The sequence below is a fragment of the Scyliorhinus torazame genome, chromosome 3 (assembly GCF_047496885.1).
Source record: "Scyliorhinus torazame isolate Kashiwa2021f chromosome 3, sScyTor2.1, whole genome shotgun sequence".
NCBI classification, from domain to species: Eukaryota; Metazoa; Chordata; class Chondrichthyes; order Carcharhiniformes; family Scyliorhinidae; genus Scyliorhinus; species Scyliorhinus torazame.
Genome location: NC_092709.1, coordinates 250,152,815 through 250,168,845, shown reverse-complemented (window position 1 = coordinate 250,168,845; position 16,031 = coordinate 250,152,815). Strand labels below are relative to the sequence as shown.

The 16,031-nt window shown below is 44.4% G+C and overlaps 1 protein-coding gene across 1 annotated transcript in view; it reads left to right on the top strand.

The window, feature by feature from the left end:
* The window catches only part of atp8b5b (ATPase phospholipid transporting 8B5b), a 502,620-nt gene that overhangs the window by 106,476 nt on the left and 380,113 nt on the right, over window positions 1-16,031 (top strand). Inside the window, exons 4-5 of the mRNA XM_072497094.1 lie at window positions 9,324-9,437; window positions 13,360-13,458. Of these exons, the coding sequence (XP_072353195.1) occupies window positions 9,324-9,437; window positions 13,360-13,458 (213 nt within the window). The remainder of the gene's footprint in view (window positions 1-9,323; window positions 9,438-13,359; window positions 13,459-16,031) is intronic.

The window sequence follows — 16,031 nt, the reverse complement described above, 5'->3', positions numbered from 1 at the left end:
ATGTCTTGATGAGAAAATGGAGACCTTTACATATGCAGGCGGATGAAAAGTGGGCAGAAGTTCAGCAAGTAGTATTGCCGGCAGGGTATAGAAAGGCGGTGTTGCGAGTTGCACATGAGGTACCAGTGGGAGGTCATTTGGGAATAAGGAAAACTCAAGCTAAAATCCAGAAACATTTTTATTGGCCTGGATTACATAAAGATGTAGTTAAATTTTGTCAATCATTCACACATGTCAAGTGATAGGGAAACCTCAAGCAGTGATAAAATCAGCGCCCTTAATACCCATTCCAGCATTTAAGGAACCTTTTACAAGGGTTCTAATTGATTGTGTAGGACGGCTTCCTAAAACAAAAAGTGGGAATCAATATCTTTTGACGATAATGGATGTGTCTACTAGGTTTCCAGAGGCCATTCCAGTATGTATTATTACAGCTAAAAAGGTTGTGGAGGAATTATTTAAATTATTTACTAGATATGGACTACCCACAGAAATACAATCGGATCAAGGATCAAATTTTACCTCGAGGTTATTCAAAGAAGTTATGGATAGCTTAGGAATAAAACAATTTAAATCAACTGCATACCATCCAGAATCGCAGGGAGCGTTAGAAAGGTGTCATCAGTCATTAAAGACAATGTTGAGGGCTTATTATCACGATTATTCAGAGGATTGGGATAAAGGAATTCCATTCATCCTGTTTGCAATTAGGGATGCAGCTAATGAGTCAACCAAATTTAGTCCTTTTGAACTAATTTTTGGTCATGAGGTAAGAGGACCACTTAAATTGATTAAGGAAAAATTGGTGAGTGAGAAATCGGAAATTACATTATTGGATTACGTGTCAAATTTTAGGGAACAATTAAATAGAGCAGATGAATTGGCTAGACAACAGTTAAAAGGTGCACAAAATGTGATGAAACGGGTAGTGGACAAGAAATCCAAAGTTTATAGTTTTGCCAGTGGAGATAAAGTTTTAGTATTGTTACCAGTGGTAGGGGAACCTTTATAAGCAAGGTTTTGAGGACCTTATCAGATTGAAAGTAAATTAAATTAGGTGAATTATGTGGTTAAAAACGCTGGATAGAAGGAAAACTCACCGAGTGTGTCATGTGAATATGCTTAAAAGGTACTTTGAAAGGGAAGGAGAGAAAAAGGAGGAGGCTTTAATGATTCTAACTCAAAGTGACAAAACAAATCCAGATGACTGTGGATTTAACATACCTCAAATTAAATTGGAAAACGAAGATGTTCTTAAAAATTGGGATAAATTGTTGAGTTACCTTCCAGAGGAAAAACAGACTGACCTGAAAGAGTTATTGATATCACATGGGCAAGTTTGTGGAGATAAATTGGGAAGTACTAAAATGGCTATACATGATGTAGATGTGGGAAATGCTGTTCCAATCAAACAACATCCAGATAGACTTAACCCTTTACAATTGGCACAGGCTAACAAAGAGATTGAGAGTATGCTTAAAAATGGCATAATTGGAGTGGGTTGCAGCCAATTGAGCTCACCCATAGTGATGGTACCAAAACCAGACGGTAGTCCTGTGTGTGGGCTATAGAAAGGTTAATGCAGTTACAAGAACAAACTTTTATCCAATCCCACGTCTGAAGGATTGCATTGAGAAAGTGGGACAATCAGCTTTTATTTCTAAACTGGATTTACTTAAAGGTTACTGGCAGGTGCCTTTAACCGAAAGGGCAAAGGAGATTTCAGCTTTTGTGACTCCAGGTGGTATATACCAATTCAAAGTTATGCCATTTGGCATGAAAAACGCACCAGCCACATTTCAACGGTTAACTAACTAACAAAGTTGTTTCAGGATTACCCAATTGTGCGGTATACATCGACGATCTGGAATTTTCAGCCAGACATGGAAAGGACATTTAAAACTTCTGATTGAGTTATTTGATCAACTTCTGGAGGCAGATTTGGTGTAAACCTAGCCAAAAGTGAATTTGGAAAAGCACAAGTCACTTTCCCTGGCCATACAATTGGACATTGTCGAATGGTCACACGGGATGTGAAGACAACAGCTATTGAGGAATTTCCGATAGCCTCAAGACAAAGGGAAATAATGCGATTTCTTGGCATGAGTGGATTTGATCGAACATTTGTGCAAAGGTTTTGTAGCGTGGTTGCTCCACTGATGGACTTGCTGAAGAAATGTTGAAAATTTCAGTGGACAGCCGAGTTTCAACAGGCATTTGACTGCCTGAAAGCTGTGATAACCAATGCTCCTGTGTTGGAGAATTACAAGGGACTCTGTGAACAGGTTGAACTAAAGCATCTGACTTTGAAGAAAAATGCTGAGGCGTAGAGAAATGGACGGATTGTGCAGACACCTTCTTGTTCAAAGAGAAGGATTCCAGTTGGAGGAAAAGCAAAAAATGGACTATATTATTGTACCTGTTTGCGTGTGTTGTTTTTTGAAATGAAAAGGTATATTTACTGTGTGCATTTCTTAAAGATAGTGAAAAGGTCAAAAATGAAACCATCTTGAAGTTGATTGTTTTTGTTTTTTTCTTGGGGGGAGGTGTCATGAGAATGTCACTTTCAGAAATGTTTGGCTGCTCATATTACTGCAGTGATGCCAGAGTGTGGGTGGATCTGGTTGTCTGTCAGCTTTCTACTTTCGTTTTAGGCTGTTTGCTGCAGGGTGTGTTTTAGTTTTGTTTTCAGTGTTGGAGCTGAAGCCAGACAGAGCAGGTGTACTGTTGATCTCTCTGCCATGAAAAGACTGTCTCTTGATCATTTGGTGAATTCAGAATTATAAATGTTTTCAGTAGTGAACGTAAACCTGGTGTGCTTATGTTAAAAGGTGTTTCTTTTGTCTTCTGGATGTTGTTTTGGTAGTTATTAAGGATTACTTAGTGTTGTATTTGAATTGTTGGTTGCTAAGATGTGCACTGTATGTTTTAAAAAGGTTAACCTGAGTTCATAGAATAAACATTGTTTTGCTTTAAAAAATACTTTTCCATTTCTGCTGTACCACACCTGTAGAGTGGGCCGTGAGCTTCCCATACCACAATCTATTAAAAGTTGTGGGTCAGGTGAACTCCATGATAGGCTTTGGGGTTCTCTAAACCCTGGCCCTTAACAACTGGTAGTCAAACAATACACAGGAATATAATTTGTAAAATCAAATATCTGACATGTCATGGTATTGTTGATATCTTACCCATAGAGTGAAGGATAATTCTGCTGGAGCCAAAGTTAGTGTAGAACTGCATTATGGATGTTTCCAAGCAAATCTCAGTTGGTAGTGTCAGTAAAATATAGACCTTAAACATCCATATCATATAATTCACCTTTTCAACAAGCGAAGCTGATCAGATAATATGTGATGAAATTCAGTTAATCGTCTTGTGGATAGTCTGAATTTTGTTCTTCATGCAGATATTGTGAAATTGTCACACATAGCACTGGAAACTGTAAGGAAGAGTCTGTGATTGTGCCGCAACAACAAATGTGGGTTTATCTGTCAATTGCCGCACGTCCCTGGAGATTGATCTTCAAGCCTGCACGGCGCTAAGACGTTTTTTAACGTTCTTCTTTTCTATTTATTTTGCCATTTGGTCCCGTGGTCCTCGTCTGCCATATAGTAAGATTGTGACTGATCTTGCACACTTTTCCGCAATCTCCCTATATCCCTCAATTCACTTGATAACCAAAATTCTTTTGATCTTTGACTTGAATATGCTCAACAACTGAGTATCCACAGATTTCTGGGGTATATAATTCCAAAGGTATACAATTCTTTAAACTAAGAAATTTATCCCCAGCCCTAAAGAGCTGATTCCCTATTCTGAGACCATAGTTCTGAACACCACAGCCAGGGGAGAAATACTCCCAGCATCTGCCTTGTCAGTCCTTTAGTAATTTTATAGATTTATATGAGGTCACTTCTCACTCTTCTAAACTCTAGTGGGCCTACTTGACTCCATCTTTCCTCATGGTATCATAGTATCTCATCCCAGAACTCAGCTTAGTGAACTTTTATTGCTCTCATTCTAAGGCAACAGACCAACTTGTATACAGTATGTACTGCAAGCATATCCTCACCAAGGCTCTATATAAGTACAGAAAGACGCCTTTGACCTACTTCAATCCCTTTTTAAGAAAGGCTAACATACCCTTTGCTTTCCTCACTGTTTGCTGTATCAGTATGTTAATTTGATGGTAATTTGTGAACCGATATGACTGTGACAAAAATAAACGAGGCGCTCCTTGTCCTTCTCGACCTGGCTGCAATCTTTAACAGGGTTGACCACATCTAGTTCCATTCTTGTGCAGGTAGGTGGATTGGCCGACTTCCAGTGACGGCCATGGTGTGATGGTCACACACAAGGCAGCTACTGCTCAAAGGCATAGAAAAGAGCATTTTTTACCCGAGAATGAGAGAAACTTTGATGGAAAAGTGTAGCTGAAGGTCAGAGAAGATCACCCCCTGAGTGTGGCATGTCTGCTGGTTACCAGACCCGGCAGAAGACAGTGAAAGGCCTGGCCAAGGAGTTGGAAGAGACCTGTGGCGCAGAAGCTATTCGAAAGATGGCGGAGGGGGAACGGCCAGTACAGGTTGGAAAGCCCCAGGTGGAACAGTTGATAGCTTTCATCAGGGAAGAATTCCATCAACAAAGGAAAGAGATGCAGGAGGACAGATCAAAAGCCATCGGAGGGACTGTGGCACCCCTGAAGGGCTCGATGGAAAGGGTCGAAAAGTGTTCGGAAGCACAGGGGTCGCAGATCCGAGAGATGGAGAGGATGATGTTGGACCATAACGATCGGGTGGTGGCATTGGAGGTGGAGGTAGGGCTCTTAGAAAACCTAAGAAAGACACTGACAGCCAAGGTGGAAGAGCAAGAGAACAGGTCGAGAAGACAAAACCTGCGCATAGTCAGCCTGCCTGAAGGAGTGGAAGGCATGAGTGCCACAAGGTACTTCTCGAGAGGAGTGGTGGCAGAGCGGGTGCTGGACAAGGCCCCTGAGGTGGATAGAGCGCACAAGTCTCTGAGGCAGAATCCAAGAGCTGGAGAGTCGCCGTGGGCGGGGATCGCAAGACTCCACAAGCTAGTGGAAAAAGAGAAGATCCTGCAGTGCGCAAGGGAGAAGCGGACCTGCAAATGTGAGGGGATCAAGGTCCGAATATACCAGGAAATTGGAGCTGAACTGGCAAAACGGTGTGCTGTGTTTAATAGGGCCAAGGCTGTGCTGTATCAACGGCAGATCAGGTTCGGGGTACTCTACCCAGCAAAACTGTGGGCAACCTCTGAGAGCTGGGAATGCTATTATGAGACCCCAGATGCGACCAATGACTTTATTGAAAAGTACAAACTGGGGGAACTGAACTTTACTGGGATACGAAGGTGCCGGCTCTTCGGAATGATGGAAGAAACAGGTAGAGTGGGGGGCGGGGGGGGGGGGGGGGGGGGGGGTCTTTTCCTCCCAGGTAGATGGTTTTTATTTTCTTGTTGGGTCGGCAATGGGTAGCAGGGGTGAAATGTTTGTGAGGGGACGACCGTTTCCCCCCCCCCTGCCCCGCTCCTGTTGCCTATGACGGTGTTTTTCTTTTTGGTGAGGGTGAGGGTGGGGGGACATCATTAGGAGGAGCCTTCCGGCAAGAGTTGCCACGCTGGTAGGTAATGCCGGTGAACGGAACTGAGGCAGGGGAGATGGCCGCGACAGAGGCCGTTGGAGGTGGGTGGGGGGTGTGGGGGGGGGGGGGGGGGTGTGGAAGGGGAGGGTGGTTGGAGGGGGGCGGTTTGGAGGAGAAGCGTGGTCAGGGGCGGGGAAGGGGGCTATCTTGGATGGGCCCGATACAGGGTGAAATTAGAGAGGGTAGAGGATGGCAGACGGTAGAGGGGAATGAAGGCGTAAGCCTCCAGTAAGGCTTATAACGTGGAACGTGTGAGGACTCAATGGACCGATGAAGAGATCTCAGGTCTTTGTGAACCTCAGGCGTTTGAAGGCGGGGGTGGTCTTTCTGCAGGAAAGCCTCTGCGTGAAGGACCAGGTTAGGTTGAGAAAGGGTGGATGGCTCAGGTATTTCACTCAGCGTTTGACTTGAAGTCGCCGGGGGTGGCCATCCTGAAGAGAAAGAAGACGGAGTTTGTAAGTGCGAAGGAAGTGAGGGACCTGGGGGGGAGATATTTGATATTGAAGGGGGCGCCGGTGGTGTTGGTAAATGTATACACACCGAATTTGGACAATGTAGGATTTACGAGGGGGTTTCTGGCAACGTACTTAGCCACACACCAGTTCATCATGGGAGGAGACTTTAATTGTGTTCTAGAGCTGAAGGTGGACAGGCCGAGCCCCAGGTCAATGGAAAGGATATAGATGGCAAAGGAGCTGGGAGGGTTTATGGAAAAGATGAGCATGGTGGATCCGTGGCACTTTAAGAACCTAGGGGGGGAGGGCGTACTCCTTTTTCTCACAGGGTATAGTCCAGAATCAACTTCTTTGTGGTGAGCCACGAGGTGTTAGTCGGGGTGGAGGGGGCGGAGTACCCAGGGATAGTAATTTTGGACCATGCGCCCCACTGGCTAAAGATTCGGCTTAGATTGGGATGGGAGCAGAGGCCGGAATGGAGGCTTGACTCTGGGTTTTGGCAGATAGAGGGCTGTGTGATAAGGTGGTATCGGTGATTAAAGATTATCTCGTGTTGAACCAGAATGGGGAGGTGTTGGCGGCCACATTTTGAGAAGAACTGAAGGCAGTGGTCCGAGGGGAGATTATCTCATTTAACGCACATGAGAATAGGAAAAAGAGGGAGGAGTAAGAGCATTTCCTGAACAAGATAGTCAAAGTAGACAGAGATTACTTGAGGGCACCCACTGTGGATGGATTCGTGAGAAGGAAAAAGCTACAGGGGCAATTCGATAAGCTGACGACAGGGAGGGCGTTGGGACAGCTGCGTAGGACAAGGGAGGTGCAGTATGAGCACGGGAAGAAGGCAAGTCTAATGATGCCACACCAACTATGGAGGCAGGCCACATCCAGGGAAATATTGAGGATATGGACAGAGACATGGGAGGTTGTGACGGAGCCGGGGAAGACAAATGAGACATTTAGGGAATATTATGAGGAACTGTACAGGGCGGACCCGGGGAGGGGGGTTGGGTGGTGAAGAAGGGGACATGAGGCGGTGTTTGGATGGAATGGAGTTTCCGCAGCTAGAGGACGAGAAAAGGTAGGCTCTAGAGGAACCTTTGGGGCTGAGGGAGGTATTGGACAGTATAAGGGTTATGAAATCAGGAAAGGCCCCAGGGCCGGAATTATATAAGGAGTATGCAACGGAACTGGCACCACAACTGTTTAGCGAGGCTCTTGAGAAGGGGAAGCTGCTGGAGATGACGATGTAGGCCACGATCACTTTGATACCAAAGAAGGGGAAGGACCCATTAGAATGTGGGTCGTACAGACCCATATCACTGTTAAAAACAGATGTAAAAGTGCTGGCTAAGTTGGTGGTGGGGAGGATGGAAGGTTGTGTCCTGGGAGTGGTCGTGGAGGACCATACAGGCTTTGCAAAGGGCAGGTAGTTCTCCAGTAATATTAAGTGGCTGTTAAATGTGATAAAGACCCTGACGAAAGGTAGTGGTGTCCATGGATGCAGAGATGGCATTTGACCGGGTGGAGTAGCGGTACCTGTTCGAGGTACTGGGAAAGTTTGGGTTTGAGCCAAAGTTTGTGGTGTGGGTGTGCCAGCTATATGTGGCATCGGTGGCGAGTATACGGACCAACGATATAACCTCATGAAGCTTCGGGCTACACAGGGGATCAATGCAGGGGTGCTCGTTGTTGCTTCTGCTGTTCGCGCTAGCAATAGAGCCTCTGGCAATGGCCCTCAGTGCATTGGCAGAGTGGTAAGGGATTATGAGGGGGACTAGGGAGCACCGGGTGTCGCTACATGCGGACGACCTGTTACTGTATGTATCGGACCCGTTTGGGAGCATGGGGAGGATTATGGACCTATTACAGAGGTTTGGGGTGTTCTTAGGATAAATATTGAATGTAGGGAAAAGTGAAGTATTCCCGGTAAACAAATTGGGTCGGAAAGCCAACTTGGGGGGGCTACCACTCAAAGTAGCTAGTGACAGGTTCAGATATCTGGGGATCCAGGTAAAGAGAGAGTGGGCCCTGTTGCACAACTGGAATTTAACTAAATTGGTGGAGGAGGTTAGGGAGGATCTCAAGAGGCGGGATACACTGCATCTGATTCTGGCAGGGAGGGTCCAAGTGGTAAAGGTGAATGTCCTGCCAGGGTTCCTATTCATATTCCAGACGCTTCCGATTTATATACCAAAGGCCTTTTTTTAAAGCTAGATACGATCATTTCAGAGCTTGTGTGGGTGGTGAAGGTGCCAACAGTAAAGAGAACCATGCTACAGAGGCAGAAGGGGGGCTTGGCATTGCCAAACTTACTGCATTACTACTGGGCGGTGAATGTGGAGAAGGTGAGGCGGTGGTGGGAAGAAGAGGCGGCAGAATGAGTTTGGATGGAGGAAGAATACTGCAGGGGGTCCATTCTGAGGGCTATGGTGACGGCGGCATTGCCACTGGTGCCAAGGAGATATACGGAGAGCTCAGTGGTGCAATCCACAGTGAAGGTGTGGAACCAGTTGAGGAGGCACTTTAGGATAGAGGGGATGTCGGTACTAATGCCGTTGTGTGGAAACCATGGATTTGAGCCGGGGGGGGGGGGGGGGGGAGACAGACAATATGAATAGGAAGTGGAGAGAAGCGGGGCTGACTGGGGTGAGGGATCTGTACCTGGAAGAGAGGTTTGCTAGCATAGAGGAACGGAAGGAGAGGGAGAGCTCCCAAGAGGAAGTGAATTTAGATACCTGCTCGGAAGGTTTGGAAAGAGTTCCCCAAGTTACCGAAGTATACCCTGCTGGAGCCACTGCAGCTCCTGGACGTGAAAGGGAAGGGCAGGGTCAGAGACATATAGATATGGCTGGGAGAGCAGGGAGTTGAGCAGGTGGTGAAGAATAAGGAGAGGTGGGAGGATGAGTTGGGAGGGGAGTTAAATTGGGGAGTTTGGAGCGAGGCACTACGTCGGGTCAACGTGAACTCCTCATGCGTGAGGATGAGCCTGATACAATTCAAGGTGGTACATAAGATGCATATGACTTGGGTGGGAATGAGTTGGTTCTTCTAGTGAGTGGCAGACGATTAAGCACATTAAAAAAAATTATTTTAATTACATAATGTATCCATCCAAATTACATATTTTTAGCAATCATCGGAACATTGAATTTGGTGTGAGCATACCGCAATTACATTTTTGTTTTGTTTTTCATTTCAGGACAATCAAATTAAAACCTCCAAATATAATGTTTTCACATTCTTGCCAATCAACTTGTTTGAACAGTTCCAGCGAATTGCCAATGCTTATTTTCTATTTTTACTTATTTTGCAGGTAAGTGTTTATTTTAATCTGTGCTTATGTTACCTTAAAACCCACTGCTGTGACGCAGCTTTTAGTCACCCTAATAACTCTTTTGGGTGGCATTGAGTTGCCAGTTGAGGCTTCTGTGAAGCACCTTTAAACCCTGTATAGATACAAATCGTAATATTGTTCAATGAATTCTTCTCTTAAGTATTCCCTTTCAGAAGTAAATGACATTGCACTTCCAACCTTTCCTCAGAACTCATTTCCTGTGCGAACACAAGACCACAAGAGATAGGAGCAATAAACCATCAGCGGCAAGGTGGCACAGTGGTTAGCACTGTTGCTTCACAGCACCAGGGACCCGGATTTGATTCCTGGCTTGGGTCACTGTCTGTGCAGTCTGCATGTTTCTCCCCCTGTCTGGGTGGGTTTTCTCTGGGTGCGCCGATTTCCTCCCACAAGTCCTGAAAGACGTGCTTGTTCGGTGAAAAGATTTCTAATTTGCGGCATGGTGCACAGTGCCTCACAGTGCCAGGGACCCGTGTTCAGTTACGTCCTTGGGTGACTGTGGAGTTCGCACTTTCTCCCCATGTATGCATGGGTTCCTCTGGGTGGTCCGGTTTCCTCCCACAGTCCAAAGGTGTGCAGGCTAGGTGGATTGACCATGCTAAATAGCCCCTTAGTGTCCAAAAGGTTAGGTTGAGTTACAGGGATAGGGTGGGGGCTCTTTTGGAGGGTCGGTGTAAATTTGATGGGCCAAACAGCCTCTTTCTGCACTGTAGGAATTCTATGTGATTTATTAACAAGAATAAAAGAAAACTTAGGCACACATGTTTAAGTTACGCAGTTAAAAAAGTCTTACAAAACATCCTCAAAGAAAAACACTTGGTGAGAACAAATAAATGCCTTCTTGGCAACTCTCCCTTACAATTTTTAACTCTAAAAATCCCAATTTAAACTACTGTCACTTTAGTAAATGTATGTTTCAAGTTCTCAAAAACTTTTTCACTCTGCTTGGAGATTCAAGAAAAGCCAGAAACAAGACTATCTTCTGAAACAGAAAGACTTCTCTGATTTATGGGTGGCTGCTTCAGATTTTGCATCTTCTCTCAGCACACAGCTGGCCCCAGGAGATCTTCCGCACATAGCCAATACAATTCTTCTCAACATCACTCCTTAAATATGTTTTTTTTCTCTTTCATTTTCAATTCCATTGTCCTCAGCACCTCTTTGAACTCAGCTTTTCCAAAAATAAAGTAGTGTTTCATGTCTTCCCTTTGACTCCCCTTTTGGGTCAAATAAAATGTAATGGCGCCTCCCTTGCTTACTTATGAAACCTTTGTAAGTTGTAAACGTTCCCTACTCTCCTATGAAATTTAGCAACTGAAAAGTTAAATCCCTTTCTATCTCCTAATACAAATTTCTAAATCTGCACTATTTACTTATAAATCCACTTAACCTGGCTTCTTATTATGAATTTATGCATTTAGTACATTTAACCCTTTTCTCACTCAACTGTCCCAGACACGTTGTCTCACTATATACCAATCCTTCACTGTTGCTAAATCAAAATCCTGGAACTCCGTTCATAACAACACTGTTGGTTCACTACACCAGATGGTCTGCAGCAGAAGAAGAGGGTGGCTCATCAACAGGCAGGGCAGCACGGTGGCACAGTGGTTAGCACTGCTGCCTCACAGCTCCAGGGTCCTGGGTCCAATTCCGGCCTCGGGTGACTGTCCGTGTGGAGTTTTTACTTTCTCCCCGAACCTGCATGGGTTTCCTCCTTGCGCTCCAGTTTCCTCCCACAGTCCAAAGATGTGCAGGTTAGGTGGATTAGCCATGCTAAATTGCCCCTTAGTGTCCAAAGGTTAGATGGGGTTACTGGGTTACGGGGATAGGGTCGAGGCATAGGCTTAGGTAGGGTGCTCTTTCTGGGGACCGGTGTGGACTCAATGGGCTGAGTGGCCTGCTTCTGCACTGTAGATTCTATGATCAGTGATCTGCTGAACAACAGCGATGGACAATAAATTCTGCACTGGCCAATGAAGCCCTCATTCTATGAAAGAACAAAAAATAAGTGAAAAAAATCTAGGTTCTTGCAATGACCTCTTGGCTGCTTACCATGTCTCCCACTTCCAGCCATGCCTTCTTGGTCAGGTTTGCTGGCCTCCTCTTCAGGTCTACTGAACAGAATATCTCCTTTTTCTTACTGCCTGCAGCAACGCCTCCAAGGTGGTTACTGAATCATGAAGTGGCCCTTCCTTCTCCTGATCTGCTCCTGTACGCCCGTTCATTTTTGTCTGTGTCTGCATCCTGCCTGAATGCTACATATATGCCTTTAAAAATGGTGCTCAAGTGCAAGCTGTTGACGCTATGAGCTGTCCGCAGCCCTTAATTGGTTGACTCTCCAGCCTGCTGATGCTTAATTCACTCTTCCTTGTAAATCACTCCTGCTGGCCGCCTGCGTGTACCATCAACCAGGCCAAAATCTTTTCAAATTATTTGGATGCTTTTTTGGGGTTGCCATGGGGGAGGCTCTCGATATGTGAATTTTTTCCAATCTCCTACTCTAGTGATGTAATTTTATTGGAACCATTTATAAACCCTCTTTATGTCAAAGTTAATGTGATGGAGAGGGGGTAGCTCAAGAAGAGCCTGTACTCTTTATGTGTGGAAGAGCTCAATGTTTTCTTATGATCACTAAAATTTAATGAACTTCAACAAATACGTTTTTGTAAATTTTTATAATAATATGGGTTGTTTTGCTGTGAAGTAAATCTAAGTTCTAAAATATTAATATTTTGGTAAAAAAGTACATGCACATGGATAGACATTGTTGACATGAAATGATGATCTTCAGTTTCGAAACATTCAACTAGCTTTTTCGCAGAAGGTGGGGCACCTCGGGCTATTAATTACATTGAGCTGGCCTTCAACCCCATTGGGGGAGGAAGTCCCACTTCCAAGAGCAGCTAGCCAATTATTGGCTGACAACTCTCTGTTCTCAGCTGTGCCACCAGAAACAGTGGCCACTTCTGGGACTACATCCAGTCCGCAACAATGATCATTGAAGCAGCTGAACACTGAGGTAAGTGGGGATGGTGGAGGGGACTTGTCAGGGACAGACGTGCTGACTAGGATAGGGGCTACTGGCTCATGCAGGGCAGAGGGGGAGGGGAAACATGGTAGAGGGAAAACCTTTGCTTGGGGGCTCCACAGGAGACCTATAAAGGCGATAACCCCTAATTCTCACCACCAAGCCAAACAGCGAAAGCTGCTGGGCTTCAACCTTGGTACAGGCCTCTACGCACCAAGGCTAAAGTACCAACAGTGGCAACAGGAGAAGCTTGTGAAGTGGCCTTTAATTAGTCCACAGGCTAAACTGGCCTACTGGTGGTCAGGATCCTGATGCCTCCCTCTCATGGGTAAAATTGCTGAGCAGATGAGTGCTATGTGGATAGGTGCAGGATACAGGGCCTCTGACATGATGGCCAATGTTATGCCCCCCCCCCCCCCCACACGCCTACTGATTTACCTGCAGAGTGGGTGTGAATTTCTACCCATTGTTTTCAGAAAATATGGAAAGAACATAAGCAGTTCCAAATAAAAGAATTGCAGTAGATTGAGTCACTAAAATGTGAATGAAATGTTTTGAGTAAAATGTCATGTGATCATCATTGTGTTCTGCTGCATTATCAGTGTCTGGGTTAAATTTAATATAATCAAATTTTATATTTAAAACAATCATGAACCTATAATACATGTGTAATATATACTATAATGCATATTTCAAATAATTTTTATTCATTTCTGAAATATTACAATCGAATAACACATCTTGATGCTTTCACTGCAAAAATAGAAATGCCTCTTATAATAGTTATTTACAAGATATTTTTGTTCTTTACTTTGAACGTATTAAATGTATCTCACTTACTTCTTTCAGCTTATTCCACAAGTTTCATCCCTGTCCTGGTATACCACTGTTGTTCCCTTAATGCTGGTTTTGATAATTACAGCAGTGAAAGATGCCATTGATGATTATGTAAGTTATTACAATTCTTTATATGCTTTCTGAAAATAGTCCCCAGATTCAGTATGGAGGGTAATTTTAACTGGATACTTATTTGATAAACTTCCAGAACTTCAGTTAACGAAACATGGTTTTGTGAGATTTCCATGGCTTTTCTTTTTTCTTAATTAATTTTTTATGGGATGTGGTCTTCGCTGGTTAGGCCAGCATTTGTTGCCCACCCCTAATTGCCCTTGACAACGTGGTGGTAAGCAGCCTCCTTGAATCGCAGCAGTCCATGTGGTGTCGGTACATCCACTGTGCTATTAGGGAGGGAGTTCCAGAATTTTGACCCAGTGACAGTGAAGGAACGGCCATATATTTCCAAGTCAGAATGGTGATTGACTTGGAGGGGAACCTCCAGATAGTGGTTCCCTGGAACCTGCTGTCCTTGACCTTCTAGATGTTTATGGTCGTGGTTTTGGAAAGTGCTCCCTAAGGAGGCTTGATAAGTTTCTGCAGTGCATCTTGTAGAAAGTACACACTGCTGCTACTATGCATTGGTGATAGAGGTGTGGTGATATGCCCGTACATAGTTCTGTATATAGTTAGCAATGAGACTTCCGACCAGCTGGTGGCGATAGGGATCCATCACGTGACTTCAGACACCAGCCAGTTGGTAGTAAGCTGTACAAGAAGATATTCACACTTAGAGTCGCTCCAGGAGAATTCACTGAATTCATTTCGTAGCTATCGCCTGTATTATAGTTTGTTGGTTATCTTTCCACGTGTTTGTTAATAAATCAACTTTCTAGTTAAACAACTAGATGTTCTGTGTATATCATTGCAACGGCCATATTACAGAACATAATATGGTACCAAGAGTACAGAACACTTAGAGATAACAACGGAGAAGACAGAGCGAAATAGGCTGAAGAACGAAAAGAGAAGATTCATCCGCCGACCTTGGTGAACTACGGCCATTTGCAACGCAACATAACAAACGATGGTGAAGTTAGAGATGGAAGGTTTGAAGGCACCCCACCAGCTTCAAATCTCAGGGAATGTAGATGAGAATTGGTGTGTTTTCAAGCAGCAATTTAGACTCTATATTGCAGCCCTTGACCTGCAGGCACAGTCTGACGAGAAGTGTATTGCATTGCTGCTCACGGTAGCAGATCCTCAAGCAATAGAAATATACAATACTTTCGCCTTCGACAGTAAAGACGAAAACAAAAGCTACGTTTGTAATAAATTATTTCGACCGGCATTGCTCTCCGAAGAAAAACAAAATATTTGAACGTTACATATTTTGTACGCGTGCCCAAAAAGCAGGTAAATCTTTTGATAGCTTTGTAACCGATTTGCGGGTGAAGGCAGTTGTGCAATTTTAGTACTCCAAAGTCGTTGATGATCCACGTCCAGATAATATTCGGGATATCGAATGATAAACTACATGAGAGGTTATTATGGGAAGAAGATCTGAAATTAGAAAACTCTATCAAGATCTGCCATGCAAGTGAGCTAGCTGAATAGCAGATCAGTATGCTCAACCTAAAACATTTTGGCGCCAATCTAGAAGAAGACGGCAGCGCCATCAGCACTGAGACACAGTTCAATAAAAAACGTGGTCTTGGTGCGGGTGGCCATTTTAAATGGCAATGTCCAGCATTTGGGAAAGTATGTTCTAAGTGTGGCCTTACATTGTTGTTTTTCATTGATGTGATTTTGAGTAAGGACAGGATGAGTCCAAATATGAAAAGAGAAGGAGTCTTACTGACCAGTTGTGACAATAATGCTGGTGAAGCTGATACCATCGAAGACCGATGGACAATTCCAGTGGTGCTGAACGCCACACTGATAGAATGCAAGCTCAACACGGGAACGAGGACCGCCTCAGTTTGTCCGACTTGAACAGGCTGCGAGTTAAACCGAAAGTTCTCAATCAAACAAGACTACTGACAGACTTTCGTGGGAATGAGATTGAGATGCTGGGTGCATGTGAATTCGAAGCATGGGTACTCAATAGAAGAACGTCATACCATTTTCGAAGACGGAGGGTAATTACGACTGGCAACAAGATATAATGGCGCAGCTATTAAATGAAATGCAAGCGACAGTTAAAGTGGAGGACAACAAACCAGATGAAGAGATGGAGGAGAATTCCAAAATTCTGGTTAACAGTCTTCAAAAATGAGGATTTTGCTCTGACATTATACAAGAGCATGATGAGCCTATCCTCAAGCATCTACAAGATGTATGCATGAAATTTTCAGATCCTGGACAGCCACTGAACTTCTTTCTAGAGTTTGACCCAAATGAGTATTTCACAAACGAGGCACTGACAAAAATGTACCAGATGGAGTCGCAGCCTGATGGGTCAGGTTTTATCGTCTTTGAAATCATGGGCTGCACAGCGTGCCGGGTTGACTGGAAGCAAGAAAACAACGTCACATTCAAAACCGTTAAAATGAAGAAGAATCATGAGGGTCAGGCCACTGGTGGAACAGTCACGACCACTGTACCGAGTGACTCTTTCTTCAGTCCTCCTGAAATTCCAGAGCATGGAGAATTGGAGAAGGTTCTGCAGCAAAACTCGCTGCGGA